At 39.3% G+C, this 17,796-nt stretch overlaps 1 protein-coding gene across 5 annotated transcripts in view; it reads left to right on the forward strand.

Annotated features, from left to right (window-relative positions):
* The window catches only part of dpydb (dihydropyrimidine dehydrogenase b), a 113,725-nt gene that overhangs the window by 80,236 nt on the left and 15,693 nt on the right, over positions 1–17,796 (forward strand). For all 5 annotated transcript variants that reach the window (XM_089131357.1, XM_089131358.1, XM_089131359.1 and 2 more), the window contains 2 exons: positions 8,606–8,726; positions 10,047–10,166. In XM_089131357.1, coding sequence (XP_088987483.1) covers positions 8,606–8,726; positions 10,047–10,166 — 241 coding nt within the window. The remainder of the gene's footprint in view (positions 1–8,605; positions 8,727–10,046; positions 10,167–17,796) is intronic.

A 17,796-nucleotide genomic window follows, 5' to 3' on the forward strand; every position in this document is an offset into this window, starting at 1 on the left:
AACATGAACAAACAATGAGCAATACATCTCTTACTGTATTTTTAAAAACACAGCTGTTCATTGTTTGTTCATGTTAGTTCACCGTGCACTTTCTACTTCAAAATTGCACATTTATTTCAGTGTTATTTTCTTGGCAATTTTTTTTCAATGTATATCCTACACCTTTTTCTGTTGATCTGGTAAATGGTCAATCGGGGTCAGTGAATAACAAATTTAAGTTTGTTCCTCACCAAAATTGTTTGACTTATACAGCAGAAGAACTACTTTTATGGTGCTTTTGCATCCTCTATGAGGATTAAAAGCTTTGTTTTCCCACTCATTAGAACTGCATGAATGCGAAAAACTTTTGTGTTCTAAGCAAGCGAGAAAAGTCATGTCAGTGACTTTGGGAATTTATTCAGAGCTTTTATCACTTCTCCTGCAAAAACAGTGGAGAGTATGGTGAGATGAATCTGTAAATGGCACAAGTTGGACTCAGGTGACCCGCAGAAGAGCCACTTTGCATTGGTGATGGAGCATGTGTGCACCATATCTCCTCTCCCAAGCTGTGTGTTTTTCAGCGGGTAGATCCTATAAGCCTCACAAGACATTCAAATGCAGAAGAAATGGACAGAGCGGGTCATAAGGAGGCATCTAATGGCACCTCATTCCTCTCCATCTCCCTTCAGCTTCGTTATGGTTGTGAGGAGAGCAAGAGCTGTCCCCCCCCCCTCAAACAGGACACAAAGCCATTGTGCTCCTGCAGAGACTCTAAACGAGCCCTGCGCTACCTCTCTCTCTCTCTCACACACACACACACACATATATGAAGCTAATCACAGCCTGCCTCCTGGCAGCTAACCTCTGTGTGAACTAACGCAAGGCAATATCATTTAATCACACTGTTTGCCACACACTCTCTCTCTCTCGTGCTCTCTCTATTGCTGGCTTTTTCCGTCTGTCTGTCTGTCTGTCTGTCTCTCTCGGTCTTTGCTTCCTATTTATTTTTCCCTGTCTTGATCAGCCCAATCTGTATGTTGCTGTCTCTCTTGCTTCTGCTGTGGGGAACAGGAGGAGGTCTCGTTGATTGTATGAGAATAAGTAGGAAATTGTGCACCGGCACAAAAATGTATGATTGCAGCCCCATACTGTTGGGTATTTAATCAGGGAGCATGGCCCTCTCTTTGAACCCTGGAGCGTACGGCACACTGGGCTAATGCAGCTCTATCTGGACACAGCACTGTCGGAGGGGAAACTCATTTACATTTTACAAAGACAGAAATCAACTCGCGAAGATGTAAATATGCTAATGCTAAATAGTCTCTCTCTCTCTTCGGAACCTCAGGAATCTGAAGTGATGCATTGTTTCGGTTGAGGCGTAGCTGGATTTCTCTTTTTATCTGAACTATGTATTGTTCTGTACTACAGTCTGTTTATGGTTTATGGCAAATGTTTGTGCTACAGCTTTGAGTTACTGTGTTGATCACTGATTCTTCAGACACAGGACAGCATTTTTTTTTTCAAATTTACCTGTTATTAGTTTTAAAAATGGTAAAATTTCACTGTGTGATTAATCAAAGATGATAAAATATTAGTACATTATGACTCACACCCTTTAAAATCACGTGTCCTCACTTAATGCTTTTTATATTATATTAGGCCTGCATTAATTTTATCTTTTAATAAAATTACTTTATTCTGACAGAAGAAAATGTTCAATGTAAAAGATTACTAATTTAATAATATGGGCCCTATTTTGCACCCTGCGCAAATGTACACCAACGCATGCATCATTCCTATTTTGCACCCGCGCAAAGCGGGCTTTTCCCTCTACAGACGCACGTTGGTAATCTAGAAAATGAACTTGTGCTCTTTAGGCGGGTCGGCGCAAAAAGGAGGCATGTTTCGGCGCAAACATTCCCTAGTGCTATCTGCTATTTTGCATTTCCAGAAAACAATTCCGGCACTGACCAGAAAAAAAAAATAGTCTAAAGTCAGTGGCGCGTTGCACGTTGTTCAAAATGCTGCATGCTTGGCCATAATGTTGCGGGTGCACAACGCGCATACACTTTGATTCTCTCATCAACACAGATGCAGCCGTTTTTATTTTTGCAAATCATACATTATAGCAAGGAAAAATATTAACACATGAGGGAAATCATTGTTGTGTCCATGAAGATGTAAAAAAAAAAATGTAGGCCTAAATCTAGCTTACATAGTTTTTCAGGCTAATTGTTGTAATGACGGATCAGACCTGTTTGCCCAATAGTGTCAAGACACATACAGTACACTCTTAGAAGAAATGGTTCTATTTAGAACCAGAAATGGTTCCATCCCCCGCTTCATATTTGGAACTCCAAAATGGTTCTATATAGAACCATTTTTTTGGTAAAAGGTTCTATTGGCCAAGTATGGAACCCCAGGGTTCTATATAGAACCCAGAGGAACCCTTTTTTAAGAGTGTATAGAACCTTTTAGGGGTTCCAAATATGTAGCGCTGATAGAACCTTTTAAGGTTCTATATAGAACCTTTTCTTCTAAGAGTGATAAGGACATCTGACAAATTAGTTTGTCCATCAAGAACCAGTAAAAAAAAAAAAAAAATCTCAAATCCCCATACAACGTCACTTCTCTATCTTTCACTGCCCTGACAAGAACGTTGGTCTCCTCAGCTGTGAACGCTCCTGGTAGATACGTCATAATAATAGAAATCCACCATGCAACATGGACACCTGCTCTTGAAGGATATGTTGGATGACTCTCTGATTGGTTTATTTGAAGTTACGCCCAAACCACACCTATGAATAATGAAGCTTTTTCGGACTAACCCCTTTTAAACCCTTTTAAGAGTCATCTATCCCATTTAGCCCCAGACCGGCCCACAAAGTTACTTGTGCTTTGCGCTTGATACATGCGTTTCAGATCGTTAAAATAGGGCCGTATATATTTTTATACCTACTATGAAGTCAACAAGGATAGATTGACAGACAGATAGATTGATGGATGTTTTACTCCAAAACCCATTGGGAACAATTATTTGTTTTTCCCAAGATAACAGCTCTGAGTCTTCCCCTATAATGTCTGATGAGTTTGGAGAGCACCTGACAGGAGATCAGAGACCATTCCTCCATACAGACTCTCTCCAGATCCTTCAGATTCCCAGATCCATGTTGGCGCTTTTTCTCTTCAGTTCGGCCCACTCATTTTCCATAGGGCTTAGGTCAGGGACTGGGACGGCCATTGCAAATGCTTGGTTTTGTGCTCATTTTTGTTTTGATTTTGATATTTGTTTTTGAATCACTGTCCTGTTGAAAGATCCAAACACAACCCATTGTAAGATTTCTAGCACAGGTTGTCAGGAATTTTATAGTAAATAATTGTCACGTTTTTGTGTCTAACCGTGTTAACAATGTTGAGATTATAGGCAAAGCAAAAACCAATTTTTATTAATCCAAAATAATTATTTTGATGCACATACTTCCATTTGTTTTGTTTGGTAGCAGTGCTCAAGAATCAGTGATGTGACAATCACCACAGCTGAAGGAGCTGTCAGTGGTGCTGAAAACAGTCATCCAATCTGCAGGACAAAGTACTTTCCCTTCCTGCCTGATTTATATTTATAGGTCCACCTAACATGTGATACTGTCTCCGGGTGGACAACATATTGCGCTCGTGCCTTACTTTACACGTGTTCCAGATGCGTTCGAGTCCTGAGCTTCATATATTACCTCCGCAACATATTCATCGATCTTCCACTGCAACTTCAGTCGTACCATGTGTGTTTGCCCATGTTTTAGAGTCGGGTGTGTGTGCGCACATTGAATGATCCCAGGCTAGGATTCAATGCCCTCTCTGTGAGATTGATGCGTCTCATAAGTGTCCCGCGTCTCACCGGGACTAGTTGTTCACAGATTTCGAGGAAAAGGGTGTCAGACACATCTAGCCAGAGGTGCCTCTCTTCCTGCATTCGATGCACCAGCGAAGCACGAGCCCTGAGCTCGGAGCCTTGAAAGCCAAGCTTACAAACACTTGTCAGCCAGAGGCCTTTAATAAGCTGTCATAGGCCTTCCCAATGCCGCTGAGCACCCCTCTGCGAGGACATTAAGTTCTTACAAGCAGCATCTGTTTCAGGGCCAGGCACCTGCCTCTGGCCCTAGCGCTCCGCTAATGCTTTTCTACCTTCCCTTGACCATGCTCCCTGCTGTTAGCCACTATGTTTTAGCCCCGCCACCAGTGACCTATGCACAGATGGACACGCACACACACTTGTTCTCGCAGACATCTGCTGGCCAGCCTCCATTATGCTTCTGGAAATCTTAATGTACTCTCAATCTCCTCTGCGAAGGTGCTGTTTTTTTTGTCCTAGCTCAAGCATCTCATTCCTCAGGGTGCTCGGGTCTCTGGCGCTGCAATCCCTGATCACCCTGTCTCTGCACAGTTCTCTTTTCCCTCTCTTTTTGGGTTTTTTGTCTTCTCTCTGAGGACCGTAGAACATTCTGGTTGCTACCCTCTGACAAGATTTAGTGTGTGTGTGTGTGTGTGTGTGTGGTTTGCCAGCCTTGTTATAAATGCTTGCTGCCCACATCCCTCCCACGGCCCATACTGGTGGCTATTTTCCTCCAATGCACCACATATCATCCCCTCATGTTCCTCGGCACAAAAAGAAACTTGTTCCGATTAGGCCTGGACAATATATTAAAATAAAATGGCTATCGTGAAATGGCTTAGTGCAGACTGCGATTTAATTAAATAAATATATGCACAACTAACAGTCATGGTGTTATTATTGAGAGATACCAGGGTCTGTTGTTCAACCATTGGAGAAAGCATACTATAATTGCCATCCTGGATCGCGTACGCCTCGATAACCAATGGCATAACAGCCTTGCCGTTCATTTCTTTTTAGAATTGTACAACAGTCAATCACTGTTTGCGGATACCATCAAAATGAATGAGAAACGCCCGTAAACTGGATCCTATCTGCCGACAAATTTTATGTGACTTCTCTTATAAAAGATTTTTTTTTTTGGAGGAAACTCTAAAAATAGATCAATCCAAAAATGTATGTTCAATGGAAAACACGTTGAAGATTAGCCGATAGGCTGTCGATTCATTAAATGATAAGCTGTTTTCCCACTAAAGCAGTTTGTTCAGTGTAGTGAAGCCTCTCTCCATTGCCATCCATTCAAAAAAATAAAAATAAAAATAAATAAAAAACAGCCTCTGGTCTCCTTCCCTGTGTACTGACGCATTACTTTTTTGTGCTAACCTTGGAGGCCAGCTTTGCTACTGGCTCTAGATTGGCATTTCTCATCCAAAGCATGCATCCATTTGGAACCTGACAAAATAAAAGTTTGATTGTTTTAAACTTTTGAAAAAACTTGGAATTAAGATGTAAATATTAGTAATATTTAGTTTGTAATTGTAATTTTACAGTACAATAAAGTAATTTTTATTAAAGGGATAGTTCACTTTGAAATTAATTTTTGATCTGTTTTAGCTTACCTCAAGGGCATCCAAGATGTAGGTGTCTTTGTTTCCACAGTATTTTCAATTTTGACATTTTTCAGTCAAACCGTTGTTGTCTATCAGTCATACACTGGAGGCTAAGGGGGTCCACCAAAAAGCATGCACAGAGAAGTCAAAATTAAGCATGATTTAATGACTCGTAAATGTAAGTACACATTGATGGCCTAAGACTCGAAACGAGCGGTTTTATTGTGAGAAAACGAACAGTATTTATATCGTTTTTACCTCGTGCATCACACTGACGTCCAAGTGATCTGAATCAGTTGTGCAATGTCCCACTGAACCGAACTGAATTAGTTCAATAATACGCCGGAAGTGATCGCTTGCGTGTGACGTCACTCAATATTTACACGGAAATTTCAGAAGTTTTACCTTTTACTAAACATATTTAGATATACCGAAATCATCTTCCATTGCGGTTTCCCGTATATCTAAATATGTTTAGTGAAAGGTAAAACTTCCGAAATCTCTGTATAAACAAAGAGTGACCTAAGCGCGCAAGCGATCACTTCCGGCGCATGCGCAGACCGAAACGCCCATGCAGTCAGATCATTTTGTCATGGCTATGATTACAAGAGGTAAAAACGATATAAATACTGTTCGTTTTCTCACACAAACTGCTCGTTTCGTATCTTAGGCCATCAATGTGTACTTACATTTACGAGTCATTAAATCATGTTTAATTTTGACTTCTCTGTGCATGCTTTTTGGTGGACCCCCTTAGCCTCCAGTGTATGACTGATAGACAACAACGGTTTGACTGAAAAACAGATCAAAAATGAATTTCAAAGTGCACTATCCCTTAAAAATACTCGATTTTTGATTTGAGAAATAAACATTCATGTATTTCTTCATACTGTATCACAATATATATTGCGTAAAAGTTTTGTCCATTATCATTCAAGCGTGGTTCGCTTCTCACACCATGTCAGCGTCCACCATCGGCTTGTCGTGTTCACCTCTCGAGTCAGAAACTATAGCTGGAGGGTAAGATCCACAATAAGTTTCTTGTGCAGAGGCTGCGTTTCAATCAAACGTGATGGGCTACAAGAAGTTAGACAATAGGGCTTTTCCTCAAAAGCGCCTCATTTCTATCTCTTTGTTTGCTGCTTTGTGCTCATCCCTTTCCTTTCACTCACTCTGACACTTTTCCGCCAAAAAAAGAAAAAACATAAGAAAGAGATCTTTTATGGGCCCACACATGCTATGAACAAACACGCTCATATTCAGAGGAAAACAGAAATGCCCCGAAGCATTGCATTTCCAACAGATGTCTGAGGAGCCCGGAGCCTGGTACGACAGAGGCACATCACATTTCCATTTGGCACATCTCAGCCGTATCTCTGAGTTATGACAGTTTGTGCTACTCTCAAGATGCGCGCCATTCAAATCTCATTCATTATGAATGCCGGTGATTTGGAGGACTGCCATCACGTTGCTCTCCAGAACCACAGCACCAACAGAGACGAGGAGATGCGGCTACACTATAAAACACACTTAATTCTGCTCCAGATGTTGCTGGAGATGGGTTATTTTCCTTCGTTTTAAGAGTCCTCGGGGACTCGAGCGGTATCCGATTCGGTGTTTTATTTCTCGTTATTAACAAGTGACTAAAATGCAGGACATTTTAGCTAAGTTTGACTTGTTGCACTTGCAGTCTTGTCTCATAAAGGAGAGCCAGTGTTCAAATTACAGGCTGTTTAGAGTAGGCCAAGACCCCCTATTTTCATTCACAATCACATCTAGTTATCTCTACAATCAGGGTTGGAAGTGTTTTTACAGCAGGTCGTGTCTATTAAATGTTTGTAACAATAGTAGAAGGTTATGTTACATTTACATACAAACAAACATACAAAATCACTGCTAGAGACCAGTGTTGGGTGCAACTATTACTACTAAGTAATTAGTTACTGTAATTTAATTACTTTTCCCTTGAAAATGTAAAGTAAGGGATTACTCTTAATTTATCTGTAATTTAATTACAGTTACTTCTGATGTAATTGAGGTAAATACTGTGTATAGATCAAGCCGGTCTCACAGCGATTCGTATGCATTTTATGAGGTGTCTAAATATTATGACCGCACTCGTACAAATTTGTATGAATTACTGTAAAATATGTATGAAAAAAGTGTGAAATGTCATGAGATCAGACATAAAACAATAGTGGGTTTAACATCAAAATGTATTGTCTGATGCTAAAAAGTATGTTTTTATAATGTAACCTCCACCTTTTTAATCTTTTTAAGGATAATTCATGCAATTTTATAGTATTTATTTGAAAGAATTAAAACAGATTCATGTCTATCCTTGTATTATTCAGCTGGTTGAGATTGATATGGGATTTTGAAAGTAATCAGTAATTAAATACTTTTTAGAGAGAGTAATTAGTACAGTAACTTACCCAACACTGCTAGAGACACATTTGTGTAACTGGACTTGACTTCAAACCTATCAGAAAGTTGCACATGCAATATACTTAGTTTTAATCTAAATATTATATCTCTGTATATTATATTGTTGCTTACTGAATGACAAGGTCATGAGAGACCTGAGCTGTTCTGAGAGAAGGCTGGGGGGAAGGGAGCGGGAAAAGGCAGCCGCAAAAGTAAAAAAGCAACATGAAGGCAGCGATGTGTTTCGGACGACATGCTCAGACACAACAGCGTTTTCCTCCCTGGCCACATCTGAGAGAGTTCATGAGGGGATCGCTAAACCATTTGGAATCCTTGGTGTGTGTGTGTGTGTGTGTGTGGGCGAGCAGCAGAAAGAGAGAGACTGAATGTGAGTGAGGGGGGAAAAAAGAAGAGATTGAGAGAAAACACATTTTGAACATTGCCTCTGTGCTCGGTGGCCAGTGTTCGGTGAATATTTAGGGCAGCATTGCTGTTTTAAAATGGACCAGCAGATGAATGTGAATGAATGAGATATGCACCTCAAACGTCCCAGCTTGTGCTCTTTGTCGTTTTAGGTTTGACAAGCCTCTGAGTCCCTGAATTAACTGCAGGAAGTTCCTGAATGAAGTCTTAAATAGCATGTTCTTTCTGTGATCTACAGAAGCATGTAATGAAATTTGACTCTTCATTCCCATAACTTTAGGACCCCGAGCTGGTGAGGAACATCTGTCGCTGGGTCCGAAGGGCCACCACCATCCCCTTCTTCGCTAAGCTCACACCAAACGTCACCAACATTGTTGACATCGCCAGAGCTGCATATGAGGGTATGAGCATCCTCAACTACACACACTATATATATATATACTGTATATATAAAGGGGTCTGACTTTTTTTAAAGACATTTTTTATGCTCACCAAGGCTATATTTATTTGATCAAAAATACAGTAAAAACTGTAATATTGTGTAATTACAGTTTCAAATAACGTTTCTATTTGAATTTATTTTAAAATTAGTCATTTAAAATAATTTATTTTTGTGATGGCTTCAGTGTCACATGATCCTTCAGAAATCATTCTAATATGCTGGTTTGATACTCAAGAAACATTTCTCATTATTGTCAATGTTGAACATGGTTGTATTTTTAACGATAAATTTTTTCATGATTCTTTGATGAATAAAAAGCATTTATTTGAAATAGAAGTATTAATTGTTTGTTAGTTTTTTGATCATCCATCCTTGCCGAATAATTTATTTATTTTCAAGCAATTTAATTAAGCAATTCGAAATCATCACGGTGAACAGTGCGTCTCAGCTGAAGTAAATAATCCATTATTTATGAGATTTAATATATCGGCCAAATTTTCTTACCGATCAGATAACGAAAACATTAAAAATGAATAAATATATATCGACCGATATGCATCCCTAATTTTAAAGTATGGTCATAAAATCTGGACCCCCCCCCCCTCCCCCTGCATTTACTGTGTACATGCATTTACTGTGACTTTTGAGCAATTGAATGCACCCTTGCTGAATAAGTGTTAATTTCTTTGAAAAACGAATTACTGACCCCAAAACTTTGAACACTAGTGTGCATTCAACAAGTCAAGTCACCTTCATTTCTATAGCACTTTATACAATACTTTTCAAATTATTTTAAAGCAACTTTACACTGAAGTAAATTCAATGTTTTTTCAGAGATCATCAATTATTAAATTAGTTAATTTCATCTACGTATAAAGCAGTTCTACAAAAAAAAATGATGTTTTCATACAACAATGTTATCCCTGATATTCACTTCTGGTTACTCATGCCATTTATTACACTGCAATTAAAGTTATTTAACCCCATCATTCATTCTCATTCATGTCCAATAGAAGACAAGAGGATGAAGTGTACATTGTACAATGTAGGGCAGTAACCTTTTTAAACAAAAAGATTTTCTGTGTATTGATTTACGTTCAATTTGTTCTTTTATAAATCATCCTTGCATCTGTAAATCACCCCTGGTGAGGTGATGTTGATCTTTTTGACAGGGTTACCAAGAGCAGTGTATTCATATGTTGCTACATTACTGAAACAGCTTCTTCAACACAGTGTGGCTGGTTCAGGCTTGTGTAATAACCTCTGTGGATGTTTGTAGGCGGGGCAGATGGAGTCACAGCCACCAATACCGTATCTGGACTTATGGCTCTCAAAGCCGACGCCACACCATGGCCTGGGATTGGCAGAGGCGCGAGAACTACATACGGTGGCGTTTCTGGTAAGAGAGAGAGTGTGTGTATGTGTGTGTGTGTGTGTGTTAGTGTGGTGGGGGTGTTGGCTGCAGAGATGTCTGGGCTTGCTCTGGTCTGGTCCTGCCTGCACAGACAGATGGACTAGATCAGGTGTGAAAGTACTGGGCATGCTCTCTGCTCTCTAGAAATGGATCTACAGTGTGTGAGGCTTATAGTAAAAATGACATGAATTCAGCTTGAAGTACACTGCAAAAAAAATTCATTTTGTTAATCTGTATTTTTTTTTTTTTTTTTTTTTTGTATTTTTTAAAATATTTTAAAGGTATCTTTAAAACAAGGTCGATTTACTTGAGAAACATAATTAGATATTATTCAATCAATTACATATTTATCACTTAAATGTGAAATAATATTATTTTAAATGATAATTTAAAAAATCATACAATACTGATAAATAGTTTTTTTAAGCATAATTTCAACCAAGGTCTATGTGACTTGTGCTTAAAGCAAGAAACATCTAAACAGTTTACCAATGGGGTACGAAACATAGCTAAACTTATTTCAAGATTCAAATTAGTCTTAATTCAAAACATGCTTTAATATGCCAATCACTATTTTTTTTTTATTAAATTAAATAAAAAATGTAATATTTTTTTTTTATTAAAATTCATTTTAAAATTACTAATAATACTGTTTTTATTGATAATAATGTATGTGATACATTACCGGTAGTTTAGTTATAGTTTTAATAGTTTAGTAATAGTAATAGTTTATTCTTGTTTTAAGCATAAATCCAACTAAATTTAGTGAGACGTTAAAAAAAAAATGCGGTAAGCGAAGTAAACTTAATTTAAGATTCAAATTAATGTTTTAATTCGAAAACAATTTTTTTTTCATTTTTAAAATGTCAGAATTTTTTTTTTCCCAGTAAAAAAATCTTACTTAAATATCCAGAAAATAGATTAATTTGAGAAGCAACATTCAATTAATCCTATCATAATCAATTATGAAATTTCAAGGAAAATTTGAAATTTTAAAATATTTTAAGGTTGTTTAGATATATATTTTTTTTTGCAATAGTGTAATATTCTTGTACATATAAAACACTGAAAACGTGTGTACACTACAGTCAAGGTTATACAAACAATGAATGTATTTACAAATGTATTTTATCAGTGTCCAGAAAGAAATAAGTGCATCTGTGCGCTCATTACAACTAATAAAGACAATCTATGTGGTCACACATATAAAACAACATTTAACAGATTAAATGATTCACACACAGTATGTGCTTTATAGTTTCAACTGTGTAGAGGTCAGTGTGTTTAAGCTTCACGTCAGCACACCTCTCCCTTCAGCTGAGCTGCCACAATGTCTGCAGAGGCAAGGAAAGGGTCAGAAACACGGCCTGCATTAAAAATGAATACTTATACTTTTGAGGCTCTATTTTATGCAAGCAAAACTGACTGGCTGTCATATTTTTCACTTTTAAAGTCTTATGGGCCTCACCGTGCAGCTCTCCCATGGGACCCAGCCTTGCAGCAATGGTCTTAGACGCTGCCTGAGACCAACCTATTGATCAGCGGGGCCCTAAAGGGCCCATGTGACCCCACATTTTTTATCTACTCCCAGTACAGTAGCTCTCCTCAGACTTTTTGTTTCAGAGGCCCATATCCAGAGAACATAAAAGCATGTGCAGAACATCCAGGGGCACATGAATGTGTGCCGCCCCAAGCTCTCGGTGGAACTGGCTTGATTCTCTAATGTATTCAGTAATTTAATGTTCAACTCGGCAGCAATGGCCAGGTTTAAGATGCTTTAATTTATGTGGCAAGTGGTTGAAAATCTTTTCAGACATGTTTTTGTTTTTTTTCTCATAACTTTTAAATACGTTTTTTTATGCGAGATTTTTGCATTTGCCGCTAATGTTTAGTATTGAGACAGAGGGGGTATTTTTAAATGTAAATTTAGACTAATTATAACCATTAGTTGATTAATAAACATTTGTTTAGTGCAGTTAGTTTCCCGCCCACAGTTGTTTTTATTCTCAGATTGGTTCAGATCAGGGGTTTTCCATTGATTCAATAATCAAAAGGTTTCCTCACATGCAAAGGTACCAAACACATCTTAAGCCGTTTTATTAATTGTTCCAATGCCATAAGACATTTGTTCATCTTCGAAACACAAATATAGATCTTTTTAATGAGCTTTCTGTTCCTCCATTGACAGCCTATACAATTACCACTTACAAGTCCCAGAAAGGTAGTAAAAATCCATGTGACTCCAGTGGTTTAACCTCAATTTTATAAAGTTGCACGAGTGCTTTGTTTGAGGGTGTCTTATGTGTTGAGGGTGAGTAAATGATGACAGAATTTTCATATTTGGTTAAAAAATCACTTTGAAAATCTGTTGTCAACAACATAAAGAAACTTGAATGGCTTATTTCAGTTCTCCTAAAAGTTTTCCTGCCATTGTTTATTTTTCATATAAATTAAACATTTCTTGCTGTCAAAGTAACATATTATATAGTCTGTGATGGTAGTCTGTGCACATTTCTTCAGATGCAGCTAAGTTTATGATTATATGTAATGCATCTGCCAATAAGGGGTAGAGATCCAGGCCGCAGTTCCGGTAATTGCTGACCTCTAGTCTAGATCATATGGTCACTTTATTTTTCCTCTGGTTGTGCCTCCCACTGTGATTTCATTTAGCTGGCAGCGTGCTCTTCATTTGATGTGTGTTTTAATGATTGGTCATGCCGACCGACTAGTCTGCTGTCACAGATATATTATTGCATCTCTTTCATTGTGCATGGAAAACCATGTTCCCCAGGCGCCCTGGCAGCTTCGGCAGGTGTAATTAACAGAGACCTGTACCGTCATCCCCGTCTCTTATTTGCTTTTGTTATCTGGCTGGGTGTTTTTGAGGCACAACATATTCGGAGGAAGATAGAAATCGTAGAGGATGCTAAGACCCCACGCTCTGTCTCGCGCTGTGTTTGGAATTATTAATCAGAGAGTCTGGCACTGGGAGCGGACGCCTCGCACTAACAGATGCCACCGATGGCCTCACTGAGCTGTCAATCACCTCAGCACGGGACCAGACTGAGGATGGCACACGTCCGGAGCTGTGTTCGCTCACGTTGGAAGCTGTGATTGGACACTGCTTAGAGTAATGAGGTATTGATGAAAGATACAGGGCGCTACCGAGTCCAGAGACTGTTCTAAGCACAGACTGTGCTCACCATAAAGCACGTGTGATACCGCTGGACACTAGCGGCATACAGAAAAGAAAAGGCCTAGGACATGTACTGTAGGTTCCTGACAGAAGCCTCAGAACCGTAAGTACTTTCACAGAGCTATTCATGAAATATTCGTAAATATACGAGTAAAAATGAGAGTCGTAAAGATTTCTCGGATGCAGAAATTGAAGTTTTATTATCAGAAGTTCATTCAAAACGCCACATTTTATTTTCAAGTACATAGTGGCCTATCAGGTCCTAAAAAAAGGAAGCTTGGCAGCATATTACAGATGCAGTTAATGGAGTTTCATCTGTGAATCGAACAGTCCCAGAAGTGAGAAGAAAATGGCTCGACATTAAAGGGTTAGTTCACCCAAAAATGAAAATTAAGTCATTAATTACTCACCCCCATGCTGTACCAACCCCGTAAGACCTTCGTTCGTCTTCGGAACACAAATGAAGATATTTTTGATTAAATTTGAGAGCTGTATAACTACCACATTGGCTCCTAAAGGACTGCCTCTTGACGGCCCAGAAAGTCAATGAAGAAAATGTTTAAATATCCCAAGTGACTACCGTGGCTCAACTATATGTTTATCAAGCGACGAGAATACTTTTTGTGCGAAAAAACAAACAAAAATAACGAGTTTATTCGACTATTTCTTTTCTTCCTTGTAGGCCAGAAACGAGACTTCCTTAGATTTCCACGACGCATGCGCGAGATTTGCGATCTGAAGTAGTGTAAGCTGGTGTAAGCAGATCGCAATTCTCGCGCATGCGTCGTGGAAATCTAAGGAAGTCTCGTTTCTGGCCTACAAGGAAAAAAAGAAATAGTCGAATAAACTCGTTATTTTTGTTTGTTTTTTCGCACAAAAATTATTCTCGTCGCTTGATAAACATATAGTTGAGCCACGGTAGTCACTTGGGATATTTAAACATTTTCTTCATTGCCTTTCTGGGCCGTCAAGAGGCAGTCCCTTAGGAGCCAATGTGGTAGTTATACAGCTCTCAAATTTAATCAAAAATATCTTCATTTGTGTTCCGAAGATGAACGAAGGTCTTACGGGGTTGGTACAGCATGGGGGTGAGTAATTAATGACTTAATTTTCATTTTTGGGTGAACTAACCCTTTAAGCTTGACAGCAAAAAAACGAAGTAGTTCACTTCGGAAAAATCGTATTCAAACTGGAGAAGGACCGCCATCGATCACCAGATCTACTATTACTGGCTCTCATAATAAAAGTAAAAAGAAAAACCGTATGTAAATATGTACCCGATTTAGGCAAATTAATGCAGCCTTATTAATGCACACCATTTACGCGTGGCTGGGAGCAGGTGTAGATTTCTTGCGTACCAACTAACATTCGGAAAATACAATTTTAATGAATCCGAAAATTTACGCCAGAACCACTTTACACACGATTTACACAAAAATTCGTTCTGCTAGTGTTTCATGAATGAGACCCACTGTGTGTAACAAATATTGAGAAAAGTATGTATGGGTATTGTATCAATTCCAAATGTAAAGAAAAGTACATTTTTCATATTTAATTGTACTTGGTACACTTCACAAATACGGTACTAGTGGTGCCCATAACCTCATGTCTGAGTGACCAGCTTCAACCCGAGCTGGGAATCTGACTAGGGAAATCTTTTACCCTCATGCAAACTTCACGCTAGTGTGCAGATAGCTATGGAAATTACTTGAGCGTATAAAACTTGAATATAGTTTCTAATCTGACCGATTAGGGCTTGACATTTCCTTTTTTGCTCACCAGCCACACTGGCTAGTGGTTTTCTAAAGTTACCAGCCACTCAGAATTTCCAATTTTGGCATCGATACAATGGGGAAAAACTGCCATTATAGATATTTATTATACTATCATAATTTGGCAGCTGGCAATTGGCTGCTATCATGCACAGATCCATTATAGTGTTACACATGGGTTTTCTTTCCCAACTGTTTATGTTCACTTAAAACATAACTGACTGTGTTTACGTGAATACTCACTAAAACTGGCATGTTAACATTAGTTTGTTTGTATTTGACTGTTAAGCGAACGCAATTTAGTACTGAGAGGCGGGTTTACATTTACATTTATTAATTTAGCTGACGCTTTTATCCAAAGCCACTTATGATTTCTATATATGTCAGAGGTCGCACGCCTCTGGAGCAACTATGGGTTAAGGCTATGTTTACACGGAAACGATTCTGAAGAGAAAATGCAAAAGTGGCGTTGCGTTATCACTTTTTATTCTGCGTTTAGACGAGCGTTTTGGGTGCGAAATCCGCGTGCAGATGGTGACGCAAAAGTGTGTGAAATTCAATCTTGTATGCACTTCAGGCGGCTAGGAGTGCATACTACAACAACACCAAGTCCACACGCCTGCGTACAACCTTCACTGTCAAGCAGACTTTTGCGTTTTTACCCTTTACATGGGAACGCGGCGGTGGAGCGTTTTTAAGATTTCCACTCTGGATGGTGGTTTCACTTTTTTTTCGTTTTTAAGCCTCAAAAACGCCGTCGCCGTGTAAACGAAAGGCACATCTGATAAAATATTTTTACGTTTTCGCCTGCGAGCGTTCTCGTGTAAACAGGGCCTGATTGTCTTGCTCAGGCACACTGGTGTCTTACTGTGAATTCGAACCCGGGTCTCTCACACCAAAGGCATGTGTCTTATCCACTGCGCCATCACCACCACCACCACATAAAGGTCTTTGGGTGTCTGCAGAACAAATGAAATGAGTGAGGGGAGGCGGGTTTGTGTGTCAACTCTCTGTCAGAGAGATGAGAGAGCGAAAAAGCCCAGCTGATATCGTGTATCTATTTAGCAGAAAAATAGTATTGAAAGTATTTCAGAAATTTCAGTATCGATTTTATGTATCGAAAAATCTATATTTTTGACGACACTACATTGTACCTATTATTTCAGGTGCCTTTTTTAAAGACTACAAGTGAAAAATGTCTATTATTATTGGCTGGTGTTGATGTCAAGCCCTGGATACGATTATCAAAAATTCTAAAAATTATAATCGTATGCATTTGCAGTAATGTATAATTTGATTTATTAGGTGAGTAAGACAAAACATTTATTTAGAGAATGAATGAATGCCATGATGACCATTGAAATTGTACTTGAAGGTTTAAATAAAATTGTGCCGGCAACTTCATCGCAGGTACTGGTGACAAACAGGCGTGAGCGACCCTGTTTGACAAGGACATGTTGGGGTTGTCAGAGCAACAGGAGCTGTCAGCGCGGCTGGTGTGAAAAACAAGAACAAAGCGCAGGGAAGGACAGAGCCAGTGCCACAATAACATCACAACAATATCACAGGACTGAAGCTTGCCTTGAGTGGAAGTGTGCTGCCTGACAACATTATCGGTGTCGGCCGCCATAGGATGACAAGTGCTTTGATGGCTCCCAACCTCTGTTGCACAAGTCGTGTCCATATTAATGTGATTGTGACATCACTCAAAGTACAATAGCCCATCGCCGAATGAGCTGTAGCGTTTGGAACCAGATGTCTTACTGGGACATTATTACCTGGAAACATATTTGACTCGCACTGACATTAAGGAATGATGTGTTCAGAGCTCCAGCCCTCTCGACTTAAGCTGCAGTGAGCCGAACCCCCATCTCTAAATCACGCCCAAATGGCTTTCGAGGCAAGCCGAGTAATGTCTTCTTATGATATTAGGTTGTCAGAACGGAGCAGAGATGACAAATTCTACCTGACGTGTCATCTATTCAGCCAACAGGTGGAAGAGCGGAAAAAAAGTGAGGCGGCAGGAAATGCCAGCGGCTTAGGGAAGCGCCCATATGTACATAATTAACCATGCGGCATGGGGATGCAAAAAATATGTGCCGTGATTGAATTTATCTACCCAATCTGGGAATAGTGTGGGTGATGAGGATCGTTTAGCACGCCAGAATGGGGCTAAAAGAGAAAGCTGTCTCGAGCCATCAAACGGTGGAAGTGGAGTTCTGAGCCGTGCCGACGAAATGAATGTGGACAAACGTGCGGCTGTGATCAATGAATGGGAACCTGCTGGGAAAATGAGGTTAAATGTAATGTGATAAACACTTCCATCTGTCTGGCTGATCAGAAAGCCGCTCGGCTTTCATTAGGGAATCCTGCCATCCTCGGAGATGAAGACAGAAAGGCACGGGGAGAGGAGGGTTGTGCTGCTGCATAGGTGAACTCAGACACCTGTAGACGCAGTCGCTCTGATCCAAAAGCCTCAATGTCTACACATCTAAATGATGTGAAACCTCTTAAAGGAGTAGTAGCTTTTTTGCTGATAATTTACTCACCCTCATGTCATCCAAGATGTCCATGTCTTTCTTTCTTCAGTCGAAAAGAAATGAAGGTTTTTGATGAAAACATTCCCGGATTTTTCTCCATATAATGG

This window comes from Pimephales promelas, chromosome 5 (genome assembly GCF_988280905.1).
Source record: "Pimephales promelas chromosome 5, fPimPro1.hap1.1, whole genome shotgun sequence".
Taxonomy (NCBI): domain Eukaryota; kingdom Metazoa; phylum Chordata; class Actinopteri; order Cypriniformes; family Leuciscidae; genus Pimephales; species Pimephales promelas.